The 22,393-nt window shown below is 37.6% G+C and overlaps 2 protein-coding genes and 3 long non-coding RNA genes across 7 annotated transcripts; all 5 read left to right on the top strand.

The window, feature by feature from the left end:
* Nucleotides 1-5,795: 5,795 nt before the first annotated feature.
* LOC125469727 (3-isopropylmalate dehydrogenase, chloroplastic) lies at nucleotides 5,796-6,559 on the top strand (the record flags this gene model as incomplete). Its single annotated transcript, XM_048567453.1, has 3 exons — nucleotides 5,796-6,143; nucleotides 6,228-6,389; nucleotides 6,479-6,559. Coding segments are annotated over 3 exons (591 nt in total), but the record flags the coding sequence as incomplete, so codon positions are not given.
* A 594-nt stretch (nucleotides 6,560-7,153) lies between these two features.
* LOC125469729 lies at nucleotides 7,154-9,709 on the top strand. The gene is made up of 2 exons (XR_007251933.1): nucleotides 7,154-9,145; nucleotides 9,292-9,709. It is a non-coding gene; the product is annotated as an uncharacterized LOC125469729 (long non-coding RNA).
* Nucleotides 9,710-13,836: 4,127 nt separating this feature from the next.
* LOC103953905 (probable galactinol--sucrose galactosyltransferase 6) lies at nucleotides 13,837-16,845 on the top strand. 2 transcript variants are annotated; one of them, XM_048567245.1, is made up of 4 exons: nucleotides 13,837-13,985; nucleotides 14,120-14,175; nucleotides 14,267-15,783; nucleotides 15,869-16,845. In XM_048567245.1, the coding sequence occupies exons 3-4, from the start codon at nucleotides 14,282-14,284 to the stop codon at nucleotides 16,608-16,610; spliced, it is 2,244 nt and encodes a 747-aa protein (XP_048423202.1). In that variant the 5' UTR covers nucleotides 13,837-13,985; nucleotides 14,120-14,175; nucleotides 14,267-14,281; the 3' UTR covers nucleotides 16,611-16,845. The 2 variants fall into 2 exon arrangements, with proteins under 2 accessions (XP_048423202.1, XP_048423203.1); XM_048567246.1 differs by having other exon boundaries at nucleotides 13,863-13,985; nucleotides 14,136-14,175.
* A 3,594-nt stretch (nucleotides 16,846-20,439) lies between these two features.
* LOC125469569 lies at nucleotides 20,440-21,283 on the top strand. Of its 2 annotated transcripts, XR_007251812.1 has the most exons (3): nucleotides 20,440-20,761; nucleotides 20,963-21,128; nucleotides 21,198-21,283. It is a non-coding gene; the product is annotated as an uncharacterized LOC125469569 (long non-coding RNA). The 2 variants fall into 2 exon arrangements; XR_007251811.1 differs by lacking the exon at nucleotides 20,440-20,761 and having other exon boundaries at nucleotides 20,819-21,128.
* Nucleotides 21,284-21,389: 106 nt separating this feature from the next.
* On the top strand, nucleotides 21,390-21,997 carry LOC125469575. The gene is made up of 4 exons (XR_007251815.1): nucleotides 21,390-21,431; nucleotides 21,523-21,576; nucleotides 21,657-21,713; nucleotides 21,799-21,997. It is a non-coding gene; the product is annotated as an uncharacterized LOC125469575 (long non-coding RNA).
* The last annotated feature ends 396 nt before the right edge of the window (nucleotides 21,998-22,393 follow it).

The raw sequence follows: 22,393 nt of genomic DNA, 5'->3' as shown, positions 1-22,393 counted from the left end.
GGAGTCTAGTCAATGGGTTTTATTTGAGCAAAAAATTTACGTCGGGTTTTATGTGGAGAAAATTCAGTTCCATGGGCTAAAGTCATATTTTCAATAAAATAAATTAGAGTTACAGTGGAATAAGAGGGATGGCGGAGGACGGAGGGCGGACGACAGAGATGGCTGATTCGCCATGGCTCTAAACAAGAAGATTGAAAGGGTGGGTGCGGGTTGGCTGGTTGGGGAAGGTGAAAAGCTTCTGGGGTTGAGTTTATTTATTTAATCATGTTTAAAGTAGTATTAAAAATTAAAAAAGATAGATTAATTAACAAGTTTACTAGGGTTAGAAGATGGGACACGACAACTAATAAGGTGTATGACGAGCTTACACCAAAGTTAATGTGGGTGAGCAAAAATGCACCCATTTTAATATTCTTCTGGGTCGTGGCATCATTTTAATAGTTTACCTGAGAAATTTTTTACTGAAAATATGACTTTAGCCCGTGGAACTCAATTTTCTCCACATAAAAATTGAAAATATGACTTTAGTCCATGGAACTCAATTTTCTCCACATAAAACCCGACGTAAATTTTTTGCTCAAATAAAACCCATTGACTAGACACCACATAAGCAAATTCATTAATTATGTTTGACGTTATCCATTTAAAAAATTTCGGATGCCTAAAACACCCTTGTTGAATATTTAATGTACACAATTAATTCTATGCAAATTGTAAGGAAGAATTAATGATTTTACAAAAATAATATTTTGCATATAAATGTAGGGATTTGTTGGTTAGTTTGGCTCTCGATTCCAATTTACCATTACAACGTGTCCATATTATATATAGGTAAATTATTGTACTTCAAAATATATAAAAAAAAATTGTTGTCAAAGTAAAAATATATAAATTAAAGGAGATAAAAATTGCAGGTAAATTAATTTTAGGACAAAGAAAAAGAAAAGAACCAACTATAGGTAAATTATTTACATATACAACCTAGATATCTGACTCACATAAAAAATGTAGGTAAATCACGTGTGCATAATTTACCTACTATTATTGAAATTTACCTACTTGCATAATTTAGGGAAAATGCCAACAAAACATGAGAATATTATTTGCATATATCACAGGTAAATTGCCAAAAGAAATATGAGAATATTTTGTTTATATAATGTAGGTAAATTATAGACAATAGGGCGATATTATTTATACAGGTAAAGTAGGGACACTTAACTATTATATATAAGGAGAATAATTACACCGAATAATAATGTAGTCATTATTTAAAGTAATGCACTAGATTGTTGTAGAAATTAAAAAAAAAAAAATAGAAAAAACGTCAGGATGATTAATTAGATTTTAAGGCCCTTGATTGAAGCTAATTTTCAAGTGTGGGTTGTGGCAAAAATAGTAAATAATTTGTATTAGTAGGTTACTTATATTCTTATGTGGCAGTTTATTTGACTTTTGGGTTTTTGTTGGATGTTTAATTATATGTGGGTTTATATTTAGAAATTATGATTTTTCAAGACCAATGTCTAATGAACCCTTTATTTTATAAAGAAAACTCAACAAATGTCCTCGCCAAGAAAATATATCCCAAATCGCAAAAAAATTCAAATGTGTATGAGCACAGAAATGTCCTCGCCAATAAAGAGAAAGGGTTGGTTCTTTAGGTGAGGCCGCTATCGAATTTCATGGCTGCAATGGTGCAGCTGTCGTGGTTGTCTCCGGCTGTTGTTGCATGGTCTTCGATTATCGAGTCGACGATCATATAGTCACAGTGGAAGAAAAGTTAAAAACAATATTCTCATCGTCATCATCGAATCTTTGGCCGTGGGTGGGTGGGTGTTCATGGGGTTGCTGAATGGAGAAGTTGAAACACTGGGGGGGGGGGGGGGGGGGGGGCTATGGATTTTTATTTTTATTTTAATGCTTAAAATTAGTTTCAAAAATTGAAAAAGATATATTTAATTAACAAGTTTACTAGGTTAAAAGATAGGATACATGACAGATAATAAAGTGTATGATAAATATATACCAAAGGTAATGTGGGTGAGCAAAAATGCACCGTATTAAAATGATGTTTTTTAAATATGACGGTGAAAAGTCATCCAACACGTAATAAGACGGTGAAAAGTCATCAACACGTCACATGACGGTGGAAAACAAACAATATTATGGGAGAGGAAGAAACAAAACTCTGCAATTGAAAAAAAATAATCTACTTCAACTTGCAACAAACAAACAATAAATTCACTTAAAACATATTCCGGTAGAAAAACCCATCACAGAACTAACAAATTTAGGAGAGAGAAAGAGACCTACACTCAAATCGTAAGTTCGCCCGAGAAATTTTCCAATTCAGAATCCAGATCGTGGGTTTTTTCCCTTCAGGTATTCAAATTTTAGGCATAACAAAGTCAGCTACATTTCTTTCGTAAGCAAACTCAAACAACTCAGAAATACCATAACTCCAATTGAGATGAATGTTACCATATCCGCAAGAAGTCCATCCCTTTACATGTTGAAGAGTACAAGGATCTCACATCAAATTTATCAAGATTAAAGATGACTTATATTGTGCGATTTCCTCTTCTAATTATATCAAAATATTTTGTGATAAAATATCCACATGAAGTGTTGTGCATGTAGGAAAATTCAAGTTGATAGAAAATATTGATGTGGTTGATGGTGGTTCCTTGTAAAGCAAGTGATAAATTTTTCATTTTTCAAAGCTGTTTGTAAAACGTTAATAGATGAGCCCTTGACTTATATGTTAGCCACCATTAGCTAGTAAACATTACCATACCAACAAGCCAGCAAAGTCTATGTGCTATTTTATAAATAAAACCAAACACTTTGTAAAAGGGATAAGCACTTTACAAACCACTTCTGTTTGTCACTTTTCTTTTCTAAAAGCCATTTTTGTATATAAGCATTTTACTAGGAGCACGTCAAAATTTTTAGTAAAATTCTATCTTTAAGGGACGTTTGTTTGCCCTCACTAAATGTCACTAGACTAGACTGGACTAACTATTAGTCCAGTCTTATCTTTAATATCATGCGAGACCAGTATTAATGAGACTAACACAGACTTGTCTAGACTAAAGGCATCACTAAAGGTTCATAACGGGAGTCCCTGAAAGCCATGGGACTAGCGAAGAACTGCCTCTCTCCGCTCTCTGTTTCACTCTCTCCCTCTCTCCTTGCCCAGAACCCAGAATCAAGAGACCTCATATCTGCTTTTCCTGTGCACATCTCGAGTTTATCGCCGAGCTCGCTGTCGAAAGACAGTGCTTATCCTCTGCTCAAATCCTCGGCTTCCTCAACTCCCAATATCGCTCTCGACAATCACCTTCATCCGCCGGGACATCGTCGGCAAACTCCACAATACCAGCCAAAACCCAGAAGACAAAAAATACCAATCTGCCAAAACCCAAATGAAATTCAAAAGCTTGTGAAAAATTCAGAAAAAAAAACCCATATGACAAATCAGAAGCTTTTGTTGAGAATGAATGAAAAAAAATGGAATTTGATGATGAGGGAGAAAGTGGTGAAAAAGAATGGAATTTGGTGATGAGGGAGAAAGTCAAAAGAGAGAGACACAGAGGCAGTTGGACGGGAAGGAGAAAAAAATGGAGAGCATTCTAGAGAGAAAGGGTGTTCTAGAAAGGTAAAAGAAAAAAGAAAAAGAAAAAAAAATGTAAAAGATAGAATTAAAGATTATTATTTTTATTATTTTAGTTCTTAATCCGATATTATATCAAACGCTTCATTAAGTTTGTCCAGCTTAGTCTAGTCTAAGCCAGTCCAGCTTAGTCCCTAAAGTTAGTCCAGTCTGAGTTAATCTGGTGCAACAAACGCACCCAAGCACTTATCATTTTTTTGTACCAACATCATCATAATGCTTTGAGAATATTGTTTGCAAGCACTTTTAGTAACTCTAAAAACTTCAATGAATTAGCCAAAGTAGGAAAAGTTAACAAATTAAAAATTTTACCTCATTTTTTTATTTTGTTTAGATCCAACTTTAATTCATTACTTTATACAAATTCAACTTTATATTCAGAGCTTCACCATATTGACATATCTAAGATGTGTTGAGTTAATTATTTTCTTCTATCAATTAATTAGTTTGAATCCAAATGATATAAAAATAATATTAGCTTGAAATCCTAATTGTCGAACTAAGAAGGCACACAACACACCACTCCATTACGAAATTGAAAAAAAAATGTGAGAAATATAGAGTGTGCATGCATGCCAAGTAATATCCACATGAACTAAAAGATGAGAAACTCTTAATAAGAAGACTGTTGAAAATGAAAATTGGTTGCCTTCCGATTATTCATCTCTAAATATTGATGGTATGTGAGTAGTTACTATTGGATCTCACATTAAATTGAGATCAGATTTGTGGGATTCCTTGGAAGAAAATTGCTAACTCGTTTGTGCTTTTTCTCCGTCGTCTTTGAGGTTGAACATGTAACCTTTTTCTTCTCTTTTTTATTTTTTTGGTTTTTACTACGGTTTTATGTTTAGTTATGTTTTTTTTTTTTTTTACTAATTTGTCCTCATTTTTTGATTTTTTTTTTCTATAATTTAGATTGTTAAGGAAATTAAGGAACATTTTTGGTAATTTCGAATGCTTCAACCGCTCAACATAAAAAAAAGATGTGCTTGAAAGAAAGAATCATGCTGTACAAGCTAGGGGTGGGTTGGAAAAACCGAAAACCGAAAAAAACCGGACCGAAACCGAAAAAACCGAAAAAAAAAAAAACCGAACCGAATCAGTTGAACCAAACCGAACCGAATAGTGTCTGGTTCGGTTTCAGTTTCTGGGGTTCAGAAACCGAACCGAACCGAAGTCTTCAAAACGACGTCGTTTTATGCCTAATTCTAAAACGCCACCGTTTACCTCGAGTGTAACCTAAAACGTAAAACCTAGGGTCTTCGACTCTTCTTCATCCGCTCTCAGTCTCTCCGTCTCCGCTCTCGGTCTCGCCTGTCGCCTCGCCTGTTTTCCCAAGGCTCTCACTCTCAGTCTTTCCGCTCTCGGTCTTCTTCATCCTCTCTCAGCCTCATCTCTCTCTCAGACTCTGTCAATCTCATTCTCTCTCAAGGCTCAAGCTCACTGTGACCATTCTCATTCCCAATTCATCCTCTCTCAAGCTCTCGCTGAGTCGCTATGACCATTCTCATTCCCAGCAAAAGGTTAGTGACTCTCACGTTTTATTTTCTGCTCTACATTCAAACCAAACCTCTAAAGCTCGAGTCTTAAACAGGTCAGAGCACTGGAAGTGGAAGCTCGAGTCTTAAACAGGTCAGAGCACTCTCATCAACAATTAGCAGTGGGCGTCAGGCGAGTTATCATTAGAAGTGACTCAGGTGCTTCAAAAATTCTCTATTATTTCTTGTTTGAAAACTTCGATTGAAACCCATCTGTTTCCCCCAATTCATGTCTTCATTCAATTTGTTTAAAATTAGGGTTTTTCTTCCATTTTTTTAAAATACATGATTGTATTGAATTTTGGTGAAATTTTAATCCAAAGAACAAAGAGGGAAAAGATCCAATTGCTTGAAATTATGAAAACAGACCCTAATTTTGTAAAATTGTAACTAAAGTAAGGATTTTTATTATGTTCATCATTTGAATTGTCTGTAGGCTAAGATATATCATATGCTTGTTTTGGTTCTCTGCACTCTGCAGATTTGTGTGAGTTCTTCTGCAGATTTGTGTGAATAACCATCGGTGTGCAATGGAATTTGTTTGTATTTTACTTTGTTATGGTTTGAAGGGTTGATGCAGTTTGCAATTTACACTGGTGCAGGTGTTCAGAGAAGCTGACGTGCCAATTGAATGGGAGGAACATTATGTTGGCACCGAAATAGATCCGAGAACGCAGAGTTTCCTAACATGGGAAAGTTTAGAGTCGGTGCGGAAAAATGGGGTAGGCTTGAAAGGGCCAATGGCCACACCAATTGGGAAAGGTCATCGTTCCTTGAACCTTACTCTGAGGAAAGAACTTAATTTGTATGCAAATGTCAGGCCTTGTTACAGCTTTCCTGGCTACAAAACTCGATATGACAATGTCGATCTTATCACTATTCGTGAAAATACAGAGGGAGAGTATAGTGGACTTGAGCATCAAGTAAGTGTTTAAAGAACAAGCGGATGAATATAGTCAAATATTCTATGTACAAAAGTTTGATTTAGTTCTTTGATTTGGTGGTAGGTGGTGAGAGGTGTTGTTGAGAGCCTCAAGATCATCACCCGTCAGGCAAGCTTGAGGGTTGCTGAGTATGCTTTTCATTATGCTAAGGCCCATGGAAGAGAGAGAGTCTCTGCAATTCACAAAGCAAACATTATGCAGAAAACTGATGGTCTTTTTCTTAAGGTCTGCCAATTGTTCATGCAAAAATTTTATTCTTCTCGATTGTTTTTCTAAGTATGCTCATATCAAAACTGGTTTGGTCTTTGTTTCAGTGTTGTCGTGAGGTTGCGGAGAAGTACCCTGAAATCAAATATGAGGAAGTTGTCATTGATAATTGCTGTATGATGGTATGAATAAATTTTTGATAAAACTTTTACGGAAAGACTATTTGTGTGCATGTAAAACTTGGTACTTTGTGTCAAATGATGCAACAGTCTTTGATCTAAGGGAGCATTTATGATATGCCTTGCAGACTTTTAACAACAATACATTGAGAAATTTTGAAAAATACACATTAAACATGTAGTTTTGGATTTTTCTTTAAAAAAACAAAAGAACAGAACAAAGGCAACACCACACTAACTAATGATAAAACTAAGGCAACACTAACTGAAGGATTTATAGCTAGTTGGAAGAAAAGAAGGAAAAAAAAAAAAAAAAAAAAAAAAAAACCGAACCGGGCCGAAACCGAACCGAGAAAAACCGAACCGAACACAAACTGAACCGAACAGTAATTTCGGTTCGGTTTCCGGTTTTGGCAAAAAACCGAACCGAACGGAACCGAACCCACCCCTAGTACAAGCAACAGCATCGGGAGACAAAATACTTGCATTTAAGGGCCGAATTAATGTGGGCTGGGATAAGTGGTCCATTGGGCTTTCGGGTGAAAGTAAATAGAAGTGGGAAAGAGTAGAGGGAGGAGTACCGCCTCGCCTTACGCCTTTCTTCCGTCGGCGTCGTCTAGGGTTTTAGTTGTAACAGAGCCTATAAGGAGCACGGTAGCCCCTGTGATTCATCAACCTTCACTTCACAGACCTGACCGGAGTCTGGAGGCTGGAGCCGCCGTAGAAATATTACTATTACCATCCTCCTCTTGGTGATCGCCCTGTCTCATATGGCCTTCTGGATTCAGGGAATTTCTAGATTCAGGCCTGCATATGGACAGGGTGATTACCAAAGGGATGACGGTAATATTTAATTCATGATGTTGGCAAACTCGTCGGAAAATCGACCCCGGCGCTGGCAAACTCACCGGGGGCAGAGCTCTGAAGTGGCCGCCATACCAACCCTCTCGCTGACATTTCACGAAGAAGATAAGGAACGCGAAAATTATGCTAAATTTCAGTGCTTTTTGCTGTTTATCTTTGTTTTTGTGTTCTTGGGTTTCAGGGTTTTGTTGCTGGTGACAGGGTTCGAAAGCCGGGTATGAATCAACTCTCAATTCTATGAAATTTCAGTTTCGGTTTCGATTTCAACGTCTGTTTTGAAATTTGTTTCATGTGGTTCGAATTTGGATCTCAAATATCGCCTTTGTGCACGGATTTATGATGCAAATCTTAAATTTTGTAACTCGTCTAAATTTGGAGTATGTGAGATTCGGTATATTCTGAGATCGCATCACCAATCCGAGTAGTGTTGCAGCAGCAAAATGAAAACTGGGACAATATATGTTGGTGGAAATCCTATCAAATCTGCCTCCCAAAACTCTGATGCGATTCAAATGCGTCTCTAAATGGTGGTATGCTCTCAACACCAATCCGAGTTTCGCATTGAAAAACTCTCCAACTCACCATCAACAGCCTCACCACTCGCGACCTCCTTTTCAAGAGATTAGTAGTGCAGCTGCAGCATGAGGAGGAGGAAACTGAACAAGTATTCTTGTTGCTTTACTTATGCAAAGACGGTGATAATATCAATGACGAGGATAGCAATAGCTACTCTCTTGTTGGTGTCCAGGATATTATCCTCACTCTTTGACTTAGAAGGTCGGAGTCCAGGAACAACTGCATATTATAGGCCACTGCAATGGCATTGTTTTACTATATAGTAAGGGTAGCTTTGTTTTATGCAATCCCGGAAATGAGGAATTCATTCGTGTTCCCGATGAGCCATGCCTTCCATTGTGGCCCAGATTAGGTTTGGACCCGTGGGAGGATTACAATTGGCCAGAACATATTGATACTGGTTTTCATCCTGGATTTGGCTATGATCCCAAATATAACGAGTACAAATTTGTGGTCTTTACTACTTATACTCAAGAGTCGGATGACATTATGACACTTACTGCTTCACACAAAGCGGTAGTATACACCATCACTTGTGATTCTTGAAAGAGCTCGATACCGTTTCTTTAGAAGCTGAAACTACTTTGATTTGGCCAGACAGGTTCCTGATGTGCTTCAAGGGAATGTGTTTTTGGCTGGGAATTGAGCAAGATAAGGAAATATCTGTTTATGACACTTTAGATGACCCAGAAGGCGGGAGAGTGATCATTTATTTCGATACAAGTCGCTAGGTATTTCATGGTATACCCGAACCATCTGAGCTCCAACGATTACCCCCTGGGGTGTAACCTTGATTTGAAGTTTATTCCGTGGAATGAATCAGTTTCTTATGGTTCACAATGATGGACGCGTAGTTTGCTTTAATCTTTGTATTAAAAAGCTTACATGTACTCCCGCTGAAACACGAGGTGCCTTTGTTGGTTACGTGAATGGCATAGTTTCGGTCATGGGACACAACCACAAGCCTGAGAGCATAGAGAATAATTGCTCAGACAAAGGCGAAGATGAGATGGTGGTGGTAGACGGGAAGAGGGAAAGCTGCAGGAGGCGGTGCACATATTCCTTTTGGGCCATTCAACCGGGTGATGTTTCCCATAGAATCAAGAAGGTGATGGAAGGCATCCGGTCAGAGTTTGGTGCGTTTCCCTGTAAACAGTAAGTTGCTGTTTACATTAACCTTTGAGCTGTTTATTTATTTATTTATTTTTTCCACGAAAGCTTCCTTCTTAATTTCTTCTTGTTGTTTACGGGAATGCTCGTTCATATGTAATCTGTCTGTCTGCAATATTTGATGGATGCAGGTTCTATGCCATATTTGAGCCCCCCCTACGCGAAGTTGACGGAAGAAGAAGAGAGGAAAAAAGCTCGGGAAATGGTTGATATTCTGGATGAGAGCATTACTAGCTCGACCTTCCGCGTAACTCGCTTTACATTGTATGAAATCGACTACGATGGCAAATCTCTGAAATCTTGGACGAAGATTGATGAAATCGGCCATTAGACAAGTTCTCTGAATTCATGTAATTGCAAGCAAGTTAGCGACTCTGAGGTTGAACAAAGTGGCATACATACATGTTGCCCAAATTTGATACATCATGGAATCCATGGATGAGATATGGTGAAAATCTTTGATGAATGTAACCTAACGTAGCCTGCCAACGGAGAGTTTTTTTGGGTGTACTCTGAACATTGTCAGTGTGATAAAATAGTTTTAATCAATTGTAACGCATGTATTTAATTACATCACGTGACATGTTTTTGAGGTACACACAAAGAGAAGAAGGTATAAATTAGGTTGTTCACACTTGGAAACAAGATCGATTGATCCCTTTATGAATTTCAATGTGATCTTGAAGTAGTATTAACTCTTTCATTGAATTTGATCGATCCCTTAATTAATTTTTGGGTCTCAGATCAGATCATATGAATTGAATAAGTTTATAGACACAAATTAACAAGAGTGTATGAAACACCCAAAGGTTGAAGTCATGCTAGTTGCTGCATCATCATCATCACCATCACTCCCAGTGGCAGATTCAAGATTTCAAGATCGGGGGGGGGGGGGGGGGGGGGGGGGGGTCTCAATATAAAAGTCAAAAAAAAAAAAAAAAAGACTAATTTGGTTCTATATCACTATTTTCTATTGAATTTGGTTCATTGAATAAATTAGGATTAATCTCAAGATAATAAAACCAACAAAATTTTCTCAACAACATAATGCAGTTAGTGACTCCACAAAGATAAAATTTGTTAATGTAACAAATATATTATTAATTGGGAGTTGTGATTAGAGTTTAGGATTAAAAAACTTATATGAATTTGGAAAAAATAAAATTAGGCAACTAAAGGCGGTAGAACGGCAAATGGTGGTGGGGAATAGGGTAACTTGGGTTTAAAGTTACGATTGGGGCTAAGAGTTCTTAAATATAATTTTGGGATACTAGAAAAGACCGAAATTCTCGTGCTCTGTAGAGAAAATAGAGATATTTAGTTTTTAAATTTTTTATAATGACAGCTCAAAAACGTTGTTGTTTTAGCTAGGCCTTTTAAAACAAAAATTAAAAACCTCTTTTTCTTTGTTATAACTTATAAGCATTGCTATCTGAACATCCATGGAGACAAAAGGCCTCTCCATTGCACCTGCCCAAATTGTTAAAGGGTCCCGAAGATCAATCACAAGTATTTCATCAGGCTTTCGAAAAGTCCCAGAACTCCCGGAGTCCCTATATGAATCCGCCAATGACCGCTCCCATTTCATCTAGACTGCCGCTGGACTTCTAATCGTCCACCACCATCATCACTATCACCACGGCTATACCACTGTGTTGGACTTTTAGTCATGCATGCACCTAGACATTCCTAAACATATTTTTCGTCACCTCGGCAGATGTGATGCACGGGACAAACATGTTTCACAATTTGCTTAAAAGAAATCATTGCCTATAAGATTTTATCGTGTTGGTACAGGACAAATATTGGTCAGTTACGTTACGTGTACCTGACGAGGATACCGAAATTACCGGAGATTTTACCCACTGAAACTATTATTTTTCTTTGCACATCATTTTTCACGAACGAACAATTATAATTTAATTAAATAACGTGTTTTGGTTCTTCTACTTTTGAGCCAATAAGCCAAGAGGAGGAGGAGTACGGATGAGCCAAATTATATACGTGTGCAAAATTGCAGGGGAAGCCAACAAAGATGGAGGTGGAAAGTTTGATTAATGACAATCTGATTAATGTCGTTCATTGAATAATCATGTGATGATGTTGGATTATGGAGAGTGATCCACCTGGATAATTTTGTTGCTGGTTTGAGTTTTGAATTTTGAGGAATCTTCATGAACATATTGGAAATGTTGTCAATTTTGATAGAATGTAGATAAAATTGAAATTTTCAACAGAAGTATAACTTGAAATAGGTATGGTAAATCTCTTGTACGAATTCATCAATGTGACACGAAACAATATGAAAATAACAGATTTTTAGATCAACGCGTTAACGATTTGGGTCTTTATCAAGTCATCTATTAAAAATCCGATAAGATGTCATTTTCCAAATTTAAACATTAGGTATGACAATTTTTTGCATAACTCGTTATTCCGACACGAAATGACATGACCGATTAACAAATCGAAGCATTAGCAGGTCACGTGTTAAGAATCTATTAAAATAACGAATATGACACGAACACAACAAATATGACTTTTTTGTCATGCCAAACTTGAAAGCTATTAAATATTTATACGGAAATACGTTTTTACTGAATATTTCGGTGTAGATCCTACTAAGTATTTCAACTTTTTAAACGATCTATAACGCTGAATTTTTTAAAATCAATCTTTACCGTTTATTTTTTGAACTACTTAATAATTTTGAAGAAATATTAGAAGATAAAGCAAAGTGCCACCCACATCAAACTGACGCTGCCAACCTCACATCTCATTTTCATAGCTCGACTCAAAGGACCCACGTCAGACTCAATCATTTTCTTTTCTCTTTCAATATATAATTTGGTTACGTATAAATATTAAATTTTCAATTTATACTATTATACATGTGCAGATAATATCCCAAATTATTGTTTTCCTTCCAAGAATTCACCAACACACAACTTGGAGTCCATCACAACCATTCCACGTGCCAACTTCTCATCCAAATTATTGGTTTCCAAATCAACCGAAGAAAGCTTCTGAGAATAACTTTTACGTAACGTGAACGTTATTATATTACGACACGAATCAATAATAGATTGAAAATCAAAATGCGTTGTTCTCATTCTAGATAAGTTTTTCTTCCGCTCACACAATCATAGTATGTTTATGTCGTTTTGTGTCTTATTTGTTATCTTAACGGGTTATGTTATGTTAAATTTGTTATCTTAAAGGATTTTTAATAGGTGATCCAATAACGATCCGATTGGTTAACAAATCATGTGGTTTCGTGTTGAATTAACGAATTATGTAAGAAATTGTCATAATTGATGTCTAGGTCTGACAAAAGATATAGTATTTGGTTCTTAATAGGTGACCTAATAATGAATCGACTCGTTAATGGATTGATAACTGGTTATCCAATAACAATCCGACTTGCTAATAGATTGATCCAAAATTCGTTATTTTTATGTTATTTCGTATCAAGTTAATGAATTGTGTAACAAATTGTCTGACCTAGCTAGTGGAACAGTAGGTCTTATCCTTATGCAAACGTGGAAGATCAACGATTGATAATAATGGACCATTATCAAATAATCAAATTTCTTAACGCAATGATCATAATTGTCACTTAAAATAATACAAACAAAAGTTCAATTTTAATTTTATCCTAGACAGTAAATAGTAGGCCTCCACGTGTGATGATTGTAACGAAAGTAACGCGGTTTTTTTATCTTGGGCGTGTAAATGTAGTGAGTACGTGGACACAGATCAGCACAGTTGATAAACTAATAAAAAAAGGATTGGGTATTGGGCTCTAGTCCACCAAGCTCAGAAATCTTCTAAGAAAGCTGCCCTCCACATTGATGAATTGTTTCTATGAGCATAGATATAGTAGCTGCTAGTCTCGTACCTTTGCATGCATTACTTTGGGCATATGTGGATAGGTTCATTTAGTTTGTTAATTTAAAAGCTATTGATTAGTTGACATGCTCGCTCAGAAACTGTTGACATATGTAGATAGATATGAAATATGACTGTGTAAATGACCTCAAGCCTATCAAGGTTTGATGAAATCCCAATTTGCATGCTATTTCATCCAAAACAATTTGTATTGCGCGTGCTATTCTTACTGACCTCCCCCCAATAATATTTCATGGATCCGTAATCAATTTCAACCATGTATATGTATTACTACCAAGGGGACCGAATATCACATACCTAAACAACCATATGTCATTCACTCATATCATAATGGTAGTAAATTATATAAAAAAACAAGTGGCATGTCACAATTTCTGGGAAGATTATTTTGTGTAATTGTAATTACAATTTGTGACATTAACGCGTTGTTCATCAATGCGATGATCAGCAAAAATATTATTAGTCCGTAACGACGTAATGATATCTAGATATAAAAAATCCCTCCGGTGAATTTGGATAGGAGGAGCCAACTGTTGTCGCGTTGTAATCCGAGTATTAGGATTGGTCGGACGTGGATCCGACGTGGAATTCCAACCCATCGACCATTTCAACGGTCCAACCTAATACGACATTCCATCGCCGTTGGATGGATAAGCTGTTTGAGCACTTGTGGGCCGAGAAGAATAAACTAGTAGATTAATCTCAGAGCGAGAGAGAGGTCGAAGCTCGCAAGCAATGGTGTCAAATTCGTGTAGCAGTTCTCTATCTCGCATTATAAATACCAGCCCCAATTTTCATTTACCCAAATCAAATTATCCCAAGCATTCTCCTACTGCAAGATTCAATCTTCCGAACCCAAACAACTTGTACTTTCTCAAGCGCTCTGTAATTTCTCGTCCCGCTACTACTTCTGGTACTATTCTCTTCTTTCTCTGTCTTCAATCTGTTTGTTTTCTGAGAAAACAATTAGTGTTTGGTTTCCGAGAAAATAATTAGCTTGAAGATCCTTACTGACGAAGCTGATTGCTTTTTTGTTTTTCTGTTCGGGTTGTGGAATTTCCAGATCTTCTCGGAATCGGGCGTCTTCGATTTTGGCTTTTCAGGTGATTAATTGGCTTATTAGTGCTTGCTGTGTTCGATTTAATTCTAAATTTCGAAGTGGAGATTTTGAATCTGTTTTCTGTGAAATTGTAGAGAGAAGAAAGAGAGATGACGATCAAACCGGCGGTTCGAATCTCGGAACGGAAGCTGATCGTGAAGGACCGGACGATTCTGACGGGATTGCCTGACAATGTAGTGGCCACGTCCGGCTCGTCTTCCGGTCCGGTCGATGGGGTCTTCCTCGGCGCGAATTTCTCGGAGGAGAAAAGCCGGCACGTGGTTCCGTTAGGGACGCTTACCGGAGTCCGGTTCATGGCGTGCTTCCGGTTCAAGCTGTGGTGGATGGCCCAGAAGATGGGAGATCAGGGAAGGGACATTCCTCTTGAGACTCAATTCCTATTGGTCGAGACCAAGCACGGGTCCCACCTGGAATCGGACGGCGGAGACGAAGAGAACCAGATCGTCTACACCGTGTTCCTCCCTCTCATCGAAGGCTCGTTCCGCGGTTGCCTGCAGGGCAACGCGCGTGACGAGCTCGAGCTCTGTTTGGAGAGCGGCGACGCCGACACCAAAGCGTCATCGTTTTCCCACGCACTGCACGTCCACGCCGGGACGGACCCGTTCGGTACGATAACGGAAGCCATCAGGTCCGTCAAAGTTCACCTTCAGACGTTTCGTCAACGTCACGAGAAGAAACTCCCCGGAATCGTTGATTATTTCGGGTGGTGCACCTGGGACGCGTTTTACCGGGACGTGACTCAGGAGGACGTGGAGGCCGGGCTCGAGTCTTTAGCCGCCGGTGGAACACCTCCGAAGTTCGTTATCATCGACGATGGGTGGCAGTCTGTAGGCGGCGACGACGGCGTCGAAAAGCAGGAGCCGCTAAGGCTGACCGGGATCAAAGAAAATTCAAAGTTTCAGAAGAAGGACTATCCGACAGTGGGGATTAAGAACATCGTCAACATCGCGAAGCAAAAGCACGGGTTGAAGTATGTGTACGTGTGGCACGCGATTACTGGCTACTGGGGCGGGGTCAGACCCGGAATGAAAGAAATGGAGGAATTCGGATCCTTGTTAAAGTACCCGAACGTTTGCAGCGGGGTTGTGGCGAACGAACCGACGTGGAAGACGGACGCGATGGCGGTGCGAGGGTTGGGCCTGGTGGATCCAAAGAGCGTGTACAAATTCTACAACGAATTGCACAGCTACTTGAGCTCTGCGGGTATTGACGGCGTTAAGGTGGACGTGCAGTGCATACTGGAAACTCTCGGAGCCGGGTTAGGCGGTCGGGTCGAGTTGACCCAGAAGTACCACCAGGCGCTGGACGCCTCGGTGGCGAGGAATTTCCCGGACAACGGCTGCATCGCGTGCATGAGCCACAATACTGACGCGCTCTACTGCTCCAAACAGACCGCCGTCGTGAGGGCGTCCGACGATTTCTACCCCCGCGACCCGGTGTCGCACACGATCCACATTGCGGCGGTTGCTTACAACAGCGTATTTCTCGGCGAGTTTATGCTGCCGGACTGGGACATGTTCCACTCGCAGCATCCGGCGGCTGAGTACCACGCTTCCGCCAGGGCCATCAGCGGTGGGCCCATCTATGTCAGGTAATTAGTGATTTATCTCTTCTAATTTCGAATTTTGTACGTTAATTTGTTTTGTAATTAGTAATTAATTAATTGGTTTTTACAGTGACGCGCCTGGGAAGCACAATTTCGAGCTGCTGAGGAAGCTGGTGTTGCCGGACGGGTCGGTGCTTCGGGCCCGATTGCCCGGACGCCCGACGAAAGACTGCCTGTTCTCTGACCCGGCCCGCGACGGCGTGAGCTTGCTGAAGATATGGAACATGAACAAGTACACCGGAGTCCTCGGCGTCTACAACTGCCAAGGCGCGGCGTGGAGCACCGCGGAACGGAAGAACACGTTCCACGAAACCAAATCCGAGGCCATCACGGGTCTGATTCGCGGCCGCGACGTCCACCTGATCGCGGAGGCTGCCGTGGACAACGACTGGAAAGGCGACTGCGCCGTGTACAGTCACCGGATGGGAGAGCTGGTGACTCTGCCTTACAATGCGTCGATGCCGATTTCGCTCAAAGTGCTGGAGCACGAGGTTTTCACGGTGACTCCGATCAGGATTTTGGGCGGCAGATTGAGTTTCGCGCCAATTGGACTGGTGGAGATGTACAATGCAGGCGGAGCAATTGTAGGGTTGCGATATGAACAGAACGCCATAGTCCGATTGGAGGTTAAGGGCTGCGGCAAATTTGGCGCGTACTCTTCTGCCAAGCCCAAGAAGTGTCGGGTCGGGTCTAATGTGGTGGATTTTGAGTACGACTCGTCGTTTGGGTTGGTGATTTTGAGATTGGATCATTTGCCCGAGGAGGGTCAGCAAGTTCATGTCGTTGAGATTGAATTATTAGAAAGAAATTAGACCGTTAGATGAAAAATATTCTGTGTGGAGTTGATAGAGTTGTTCAATTGTTGGAGAGAATTTTTAGGATGCTGACACACGGTCTGTTATACAAAGTGAAATAATATGATTGATTGAAAACTTGAAAAAAGAATTACAATCAATTGTATTATGATACTTAGTGTAGCATACGTGTTTTTGGTTTTCTTCACATTGTTGGAAGGATATTTAAATAAATTTAAATAAATTTATTACATATTATGTGATCATATGAACCAGTCTTGTAACACTAATGAATAAATGCGTCAATATCATTCCATTTGTGAAAAAATTGTGAGCTTAAACTCCCAATTGAACACCGACATGAGCAAAAACGATGTTCGCATACTCCTTTTCCGTTTTGCACTCCTCTTCGTGTTAGTGTTTTGATTCTGATTTGATTTGTTCGATCATCTATATATATAAAGTGAGAGCTCTAAAATGGTGAAGCTTTCCAAAATACCAAAATTGTCCCTTTGTTTCTTTCACAATCAAAACCCCAAAAATTCAAAAAAGAAGGACAAAAACGTAAAAAAGAATTTAACTTATCAGAAACTGTATTGGAAACAAAATATGGTAATTAAAAAAATCATGATAATTATCCTCTAAAAGTTAACAGTTATGGAGAGCAATTAGAAAGCAAGAATGAGAGTTTGGTATCTCAAGACTTCACCAAAAAGTTTTGGACAAAAAAACCCTCCAAACAAAAAAAATCGAAAATAGTAGAAACAAATTCGCAAGGGTAATTTGTCATAAAAAAAACTGAAATAATAATAAAAAAAAAGGATTAAAACCACGTGGGTTAAGCTGTAAAGAGAAGAAGTTTTGCGGAAAAAGAGACAAATGGTAAATACAAACAGTTAAAACCGGATGAATTTCACTCCACTCCATTTTGCACGATGCACTTGCCACCTATAATTCCGGATGATTTTCTCTCTTAATAATAAAAAAATCAATAAAAAAACATTAAAATAATTAAAAACACCACGTTATAAGATTGAGGATCCTCTCCAGATACCTCATTCAAATAAATTCAAATTTTGTTTTATTTGGAAAAAAATAAAGGCCCGTGCCTCCTCTATTTTAGGAGGGAGAGATATTAATATCTCACAAAAATATATTAAAAAATAAGAAACCAACCAACGTGGGAGAATCCGTCTTATCCTATCATTCTTCTCTCCTTGAATTTCTTTTATTTAATCAATTTCAACTTCCGTTAGATCAAAAATTTCACCCTCTACCAAGCAGTAACTCCCCATATTCAGTTACTTGCAGTTTACAAATTTCACTTCAATACCTTTCATATGCTCAGCCAAGGGAAAAATTTCTAAGCGTAAAATGAAAAGGACGTTCAAAATGGTGTCATCAGTTCCAAATTCAGAGAGAACCATGAACAACCGTAGAAACAAAAACTACCAAGAACCCACGTACCAGAAGATAAATGCAGAAATAATATTGCGTTCAACAGTGGTGAGTGTGTTAGAAATATTAGTTGTGTTTTATTGAAAAATTAAAAAAAAAAAAAGTCAGATAAACGTGAACGTGCAGAGTGGGTTGAGGAGGAAAAGAAACACCCTAATCGTGCAAAAAGGAGCAGTTTTGGTGGATGAGAGATATATAGAAGGACACAAAATAAGAACGTGAAAAGAAAAATCTGAAAAGTCTTGCAGGAAGAGAAGATGGTACTAAAGCCATTGCTCGCTCAGGTTTGCTCTTCTCTAATTCCATGCAGTTGTTGGAACACTACACTCTTTTCATTCTTTTTGTTGTTTTCAATGGGTCACACAATTTGGTTCTAAGATGAGCACATAGTTATGTTTTCTGATCTTGCAACTTTATGAACAAGGATTGGGTGTTTATTTCTCTCTGGTTATTCTGTGGGTGAATCACAACTGAAGCGAACATATTGACATTGTTTTGCTGGAGAATAAAGTACATTATTCACACTGAAGCAAGACTTCTTTGATTTACATCTCAATGTGCAGTTTTGCGGGAAGAGCTAAATAAAACACAAAATAAAAGAGAGAATCTGAAGAGAACAAATTGAAATTGTTTTGCTGGAGAAGATGAAATTGGAAAAAAACCAACAAGAACTGGTCCTTTGAGAAAGTCGGTAATAAAATTTCTTTTGTGGTTAATCTTTTGTGTTTTGTTCTCTGCTCCTTATTCCTTAATGTTAATCTTCTCATGCATTTTCACAGGATTATTGAATCGAAGTTCTTCTACCATCAATCAATTGCTGGAATTTTCATAATCGTGGAACAAACAATGAACAAGGTTTGAAATTTGTTTTCTTTGTAATCAATATTGCCATTCTGTTTTTGCCTTGGGGAGGCTTTGGAAATGGTTAATTTTTTGTTTTCGTTTTTATCTTTTATTACAAATTATTCATTGTTTTATATAGTAGTTTTTATATTTCCAGTACTAAAGTAATTTTCATGCATCATTTTACCATCATATGTCAGACTTAATGCAAAAGACAATAAAGTATGAACGTGGCATTAGATTTCAAACTGCTATGAGCAGTTGCCATTTGATTTCACCTTTAATTGATCGTCAGTCTCTAATCCTCAGTGTCTGAGGTATTTGCTTCCACCCTTTTCTTCCTTTTTGCCTTCTTTGGCTTTTAACTTCTATCTCTCTTTTTATTTTGCATTTTAATTTCATATTCTGGGATAGTTTCTATTAATCCATTATCCCCAGTTTTTCCCAGTCTTTTTCCTGCTTTTTCCCGTACAAAGTGTATTGCAGGAAGGCGGAGCATCATATGGCCATTTTTAAAGGTAATTCCCCGGAATCTATTGCTTAATTTATATTTTTCTTATGGGCTGTGATGGGATTTTGGAAAAACGAAACTCAAAAGTTTCTCTTTATTGTTATTACGGTACCTTAATAATTTGCCCCTTTTCTTTGAACATGTTTGTTAGTCTTGATCTGACATTGGACATCTATATATATAAAGGGAGAAGGCCAGTTTGGTGAAGCATTTAGAAATACCAAAAAAGTCCCTTTGTTTCCTTCACAATCAAAGTCCAAAAAATCCCAAAATTGAGGACAAAAACGTAAAAAAGAATTTAAATTATCAGAAACTGTATTGGAAACAAAATATGGTAATTAAAAAAATCATGATAATTATCCTCTAAAAGTTAGCAGTTATGGAGAGCAGTTAGAAAGCAAGAATGAGAGTTTGGTGTCTCAAGGCTTCACCAAAAAGTTTTGGACAAAAAAGCCCCCCGAACCAAAAAAATCAAAACTGGCTGAAAATAGTAGAAACAAATTCGCAAGGGTAATTTTGTCATAAAAAACTGAAATAATAATAAAAAAATGGATTAAAACCACGTGGGTTAAGCTGTAAAGAGAAGAAGTTTTGCGGAAAAAGAGACAAATGGTAAATACAAACGGTTAAAACCGGATGAATTTCACTCCACTCCATTTGCACGTTGCACTTGCCACCTATAATTCCGGATGATTTTCTCCCTTAATAATAAAAAAAATCAATAAAAAACATTAAAATAATTAAAAACACCATGTTTATAAGGTTGAGGATCCTCTCTAGATACCTCATTCAAATAAATTCAAATTTTGTTTTATTTGGAAAAAAAATAAAGGCCCGTGCCTCCTCTATTTTAGGAGGGAGAGATATTAATATCTCACAAAAATATATTAAAAAATAAGAAACCAACCAACGTGGGAGAATCCTACTTATCCTATCATTCTTCTCTCCTTGAATTTCTTTTATTTAATCAATTTCAACTTCCGTTAGATCAAAATTTCCACCCAGTACCAAGCAGTAACTCCCCATATTCAGTTACTTGCAGTTTACAAATTTCACTTCAATACCTTTCATATGCTCAGCCAATGAAAAAATTTCTAAGCGTAAAATGAAAAGGATGTTCAAAACTAGAGAGCAGTTTATGATTCCCACGATCTGAGTTCAGTTGAAGGTTGCACAGTAACTACCCACATACCACCACTGCATACAAATTAATAATCGAAAAGAGGCCAATTTATGAAAGCAGACTCCGGGACGCGCTTGGAACCCATCCTTCTTCACACATTCGATCCCGGACGCCCACTTTCAGGAGCCCAGTCTCCTGGCCGTTGCTCCTCTCTCTCCCGATCGTAATATTTAAGTAAGTTATTATCTGTATTCGATGTTGGCGGTGGAGATAAATGCGATCTGGTGTTGTGTGGGTTCTTTTAACTTCTTCCTTTGAAATCTTCATTGTGTGTTTTTTAAAATTTCGGTCAGATTATGAGTTTCACTTTTGATTATCTTAATGTGCTATACGTGTACTATGGTAATTTTAAAAATTATTTGTTTTCATTCTTAGGATATTTACAAGAATACCCACAAAAAATGAAGAAGGAACATATTGATAAGATCTCAAACAGACGTGTCTCTATTTTTACACCTGGTTGGGAGATATCTGTCGGAGTAAAAACTACTGATCTAAGCCAACTGATTCTCAAAGAGTGGAAAAAGAAGAAGCATGAGCAGTATGTATCCTAAATTATATACAAATTTGTTACAAGAAATCTAACATTATATATACCTTCAATATATAGGTGGCGCATGAAAAAGGCTGTGGAAGAATTAAAACCTTCAACAACTCCTCAGATCATACGTATTTGGAATAAAGTCCAACAAATAATGTACAACACCATTTCTTACCTATTTATTTTTAATGGCATTCTCTATATCATTCTACAAATTAATTATCTCAAATTATAAAATAAAATAAAACAATTTATGGGTGCAGAAAAAAGATTAACAGTGGCCAAACAACTTTTCTAAATACGGTAAGTCTTCTCTTATTTTCATACAAAAGTATACTATAAATTCAAATTGCATTCAATTTTCAAATATAAATAAAATTGCATTTTTTGTCAGTTTTACAAGCATCACACCCGTCTCAAAGTACAAAGGTTGAAGTACAAGATTAAGGTAATATTTCTTATTATTTAATTTTGTAAATATTGTTACAATTTGTTACCTCAAACTTGACAAATATATTTATCTTTCAGTATTCTACAAGTAACTGGAGTAAAAGTATTGCCATGAGAAAATTGTCAAACTTAAAGGTATTTAGGTTAAGTTGCTTACAATCTTTATAGTTGGGATTGTGCATTATAGTTAGACTTCTTATTTTATCATCATTGCTTGTAGATTAACCATGAAAATCTAAAGCATCAAGTGCAAGCAAATGGGTGGCAAGCATGGCTTTGATTTCACATGTAGGCGCTATGTTTACATATGTACATGTTGTCCATATTTTGCTTTGCTTCATATATTAGGAGTTCATCCCTAGCTAGCCTATAACTTTGATTGAAAACTTATGAATCTGAAACATTTTGATTTAAGGACATTAAGTGTTGTCAATATGTATTTAGAAATCAAATTACATGTCATATTTTCAAATTTTTTAATTTATAAATAGTATATGTTTCCCATTTTATCTTCGTTGTTGTTTTAAAGAAAAAATAGTAAAAAATGTATGAGAGATTACTCACATATGTGCAAATTGGATGGAATATATGCTCCTAAATTATTCAACAAATGTGGCAATATGACAATATGGCATGCGATAACACCATTATCACTTTGGAATGGTGGGATGATTGTACGGTAACACCATTATCTCATCAACCTTTCTTCAACTCAAGCAATTGGAACTACGTAGCCTGGCCCATGCTCTAATGTTGAACATCTCAGTCCCAACCCAAAATGGCACACCCATAATTATGTACTCACTCCTCTAACT

This window comes from the organism of the source record quoted next, unplaced genomic scaffold (assembly GCF_019419815.1).
Source record: "Pyrus x bretschneideri cultivar Hongxiangsu unplaced genomic scaffold, Pyrus_bretschneideri_v1 Contig44, whole genome shotgun sequence".
Taxonomy (NCBI): Eukaryota; Viridiplantae; Streptophyta; class Magnoliopsida; order Rosales; family Rosaceae; genus Pyrus; species Pyrus x bretschneideri.
Note: the sequence above shows the minus strand (reverse complement) of the source record. Positions and strands in the feature narration are given on the sequence as shown.

Bases quoted from the DNA above. Each gene is read 5' to 3' on its own strand.
- LOC103953905 (XM_048567245.1), top strand. From the start codon at position 14,282: ATGACGATCAAACCGGCGGTTCGAATCTCGGAACGGAAGCTGATCGTG. The intron at 15,784-15,868 runs GTAATTAGTGAT...TGGTTTTTACAG, and splicing joins GGTGGGCCCATCTATGTCAG to TGACGCGCCTGGGAAGCACA.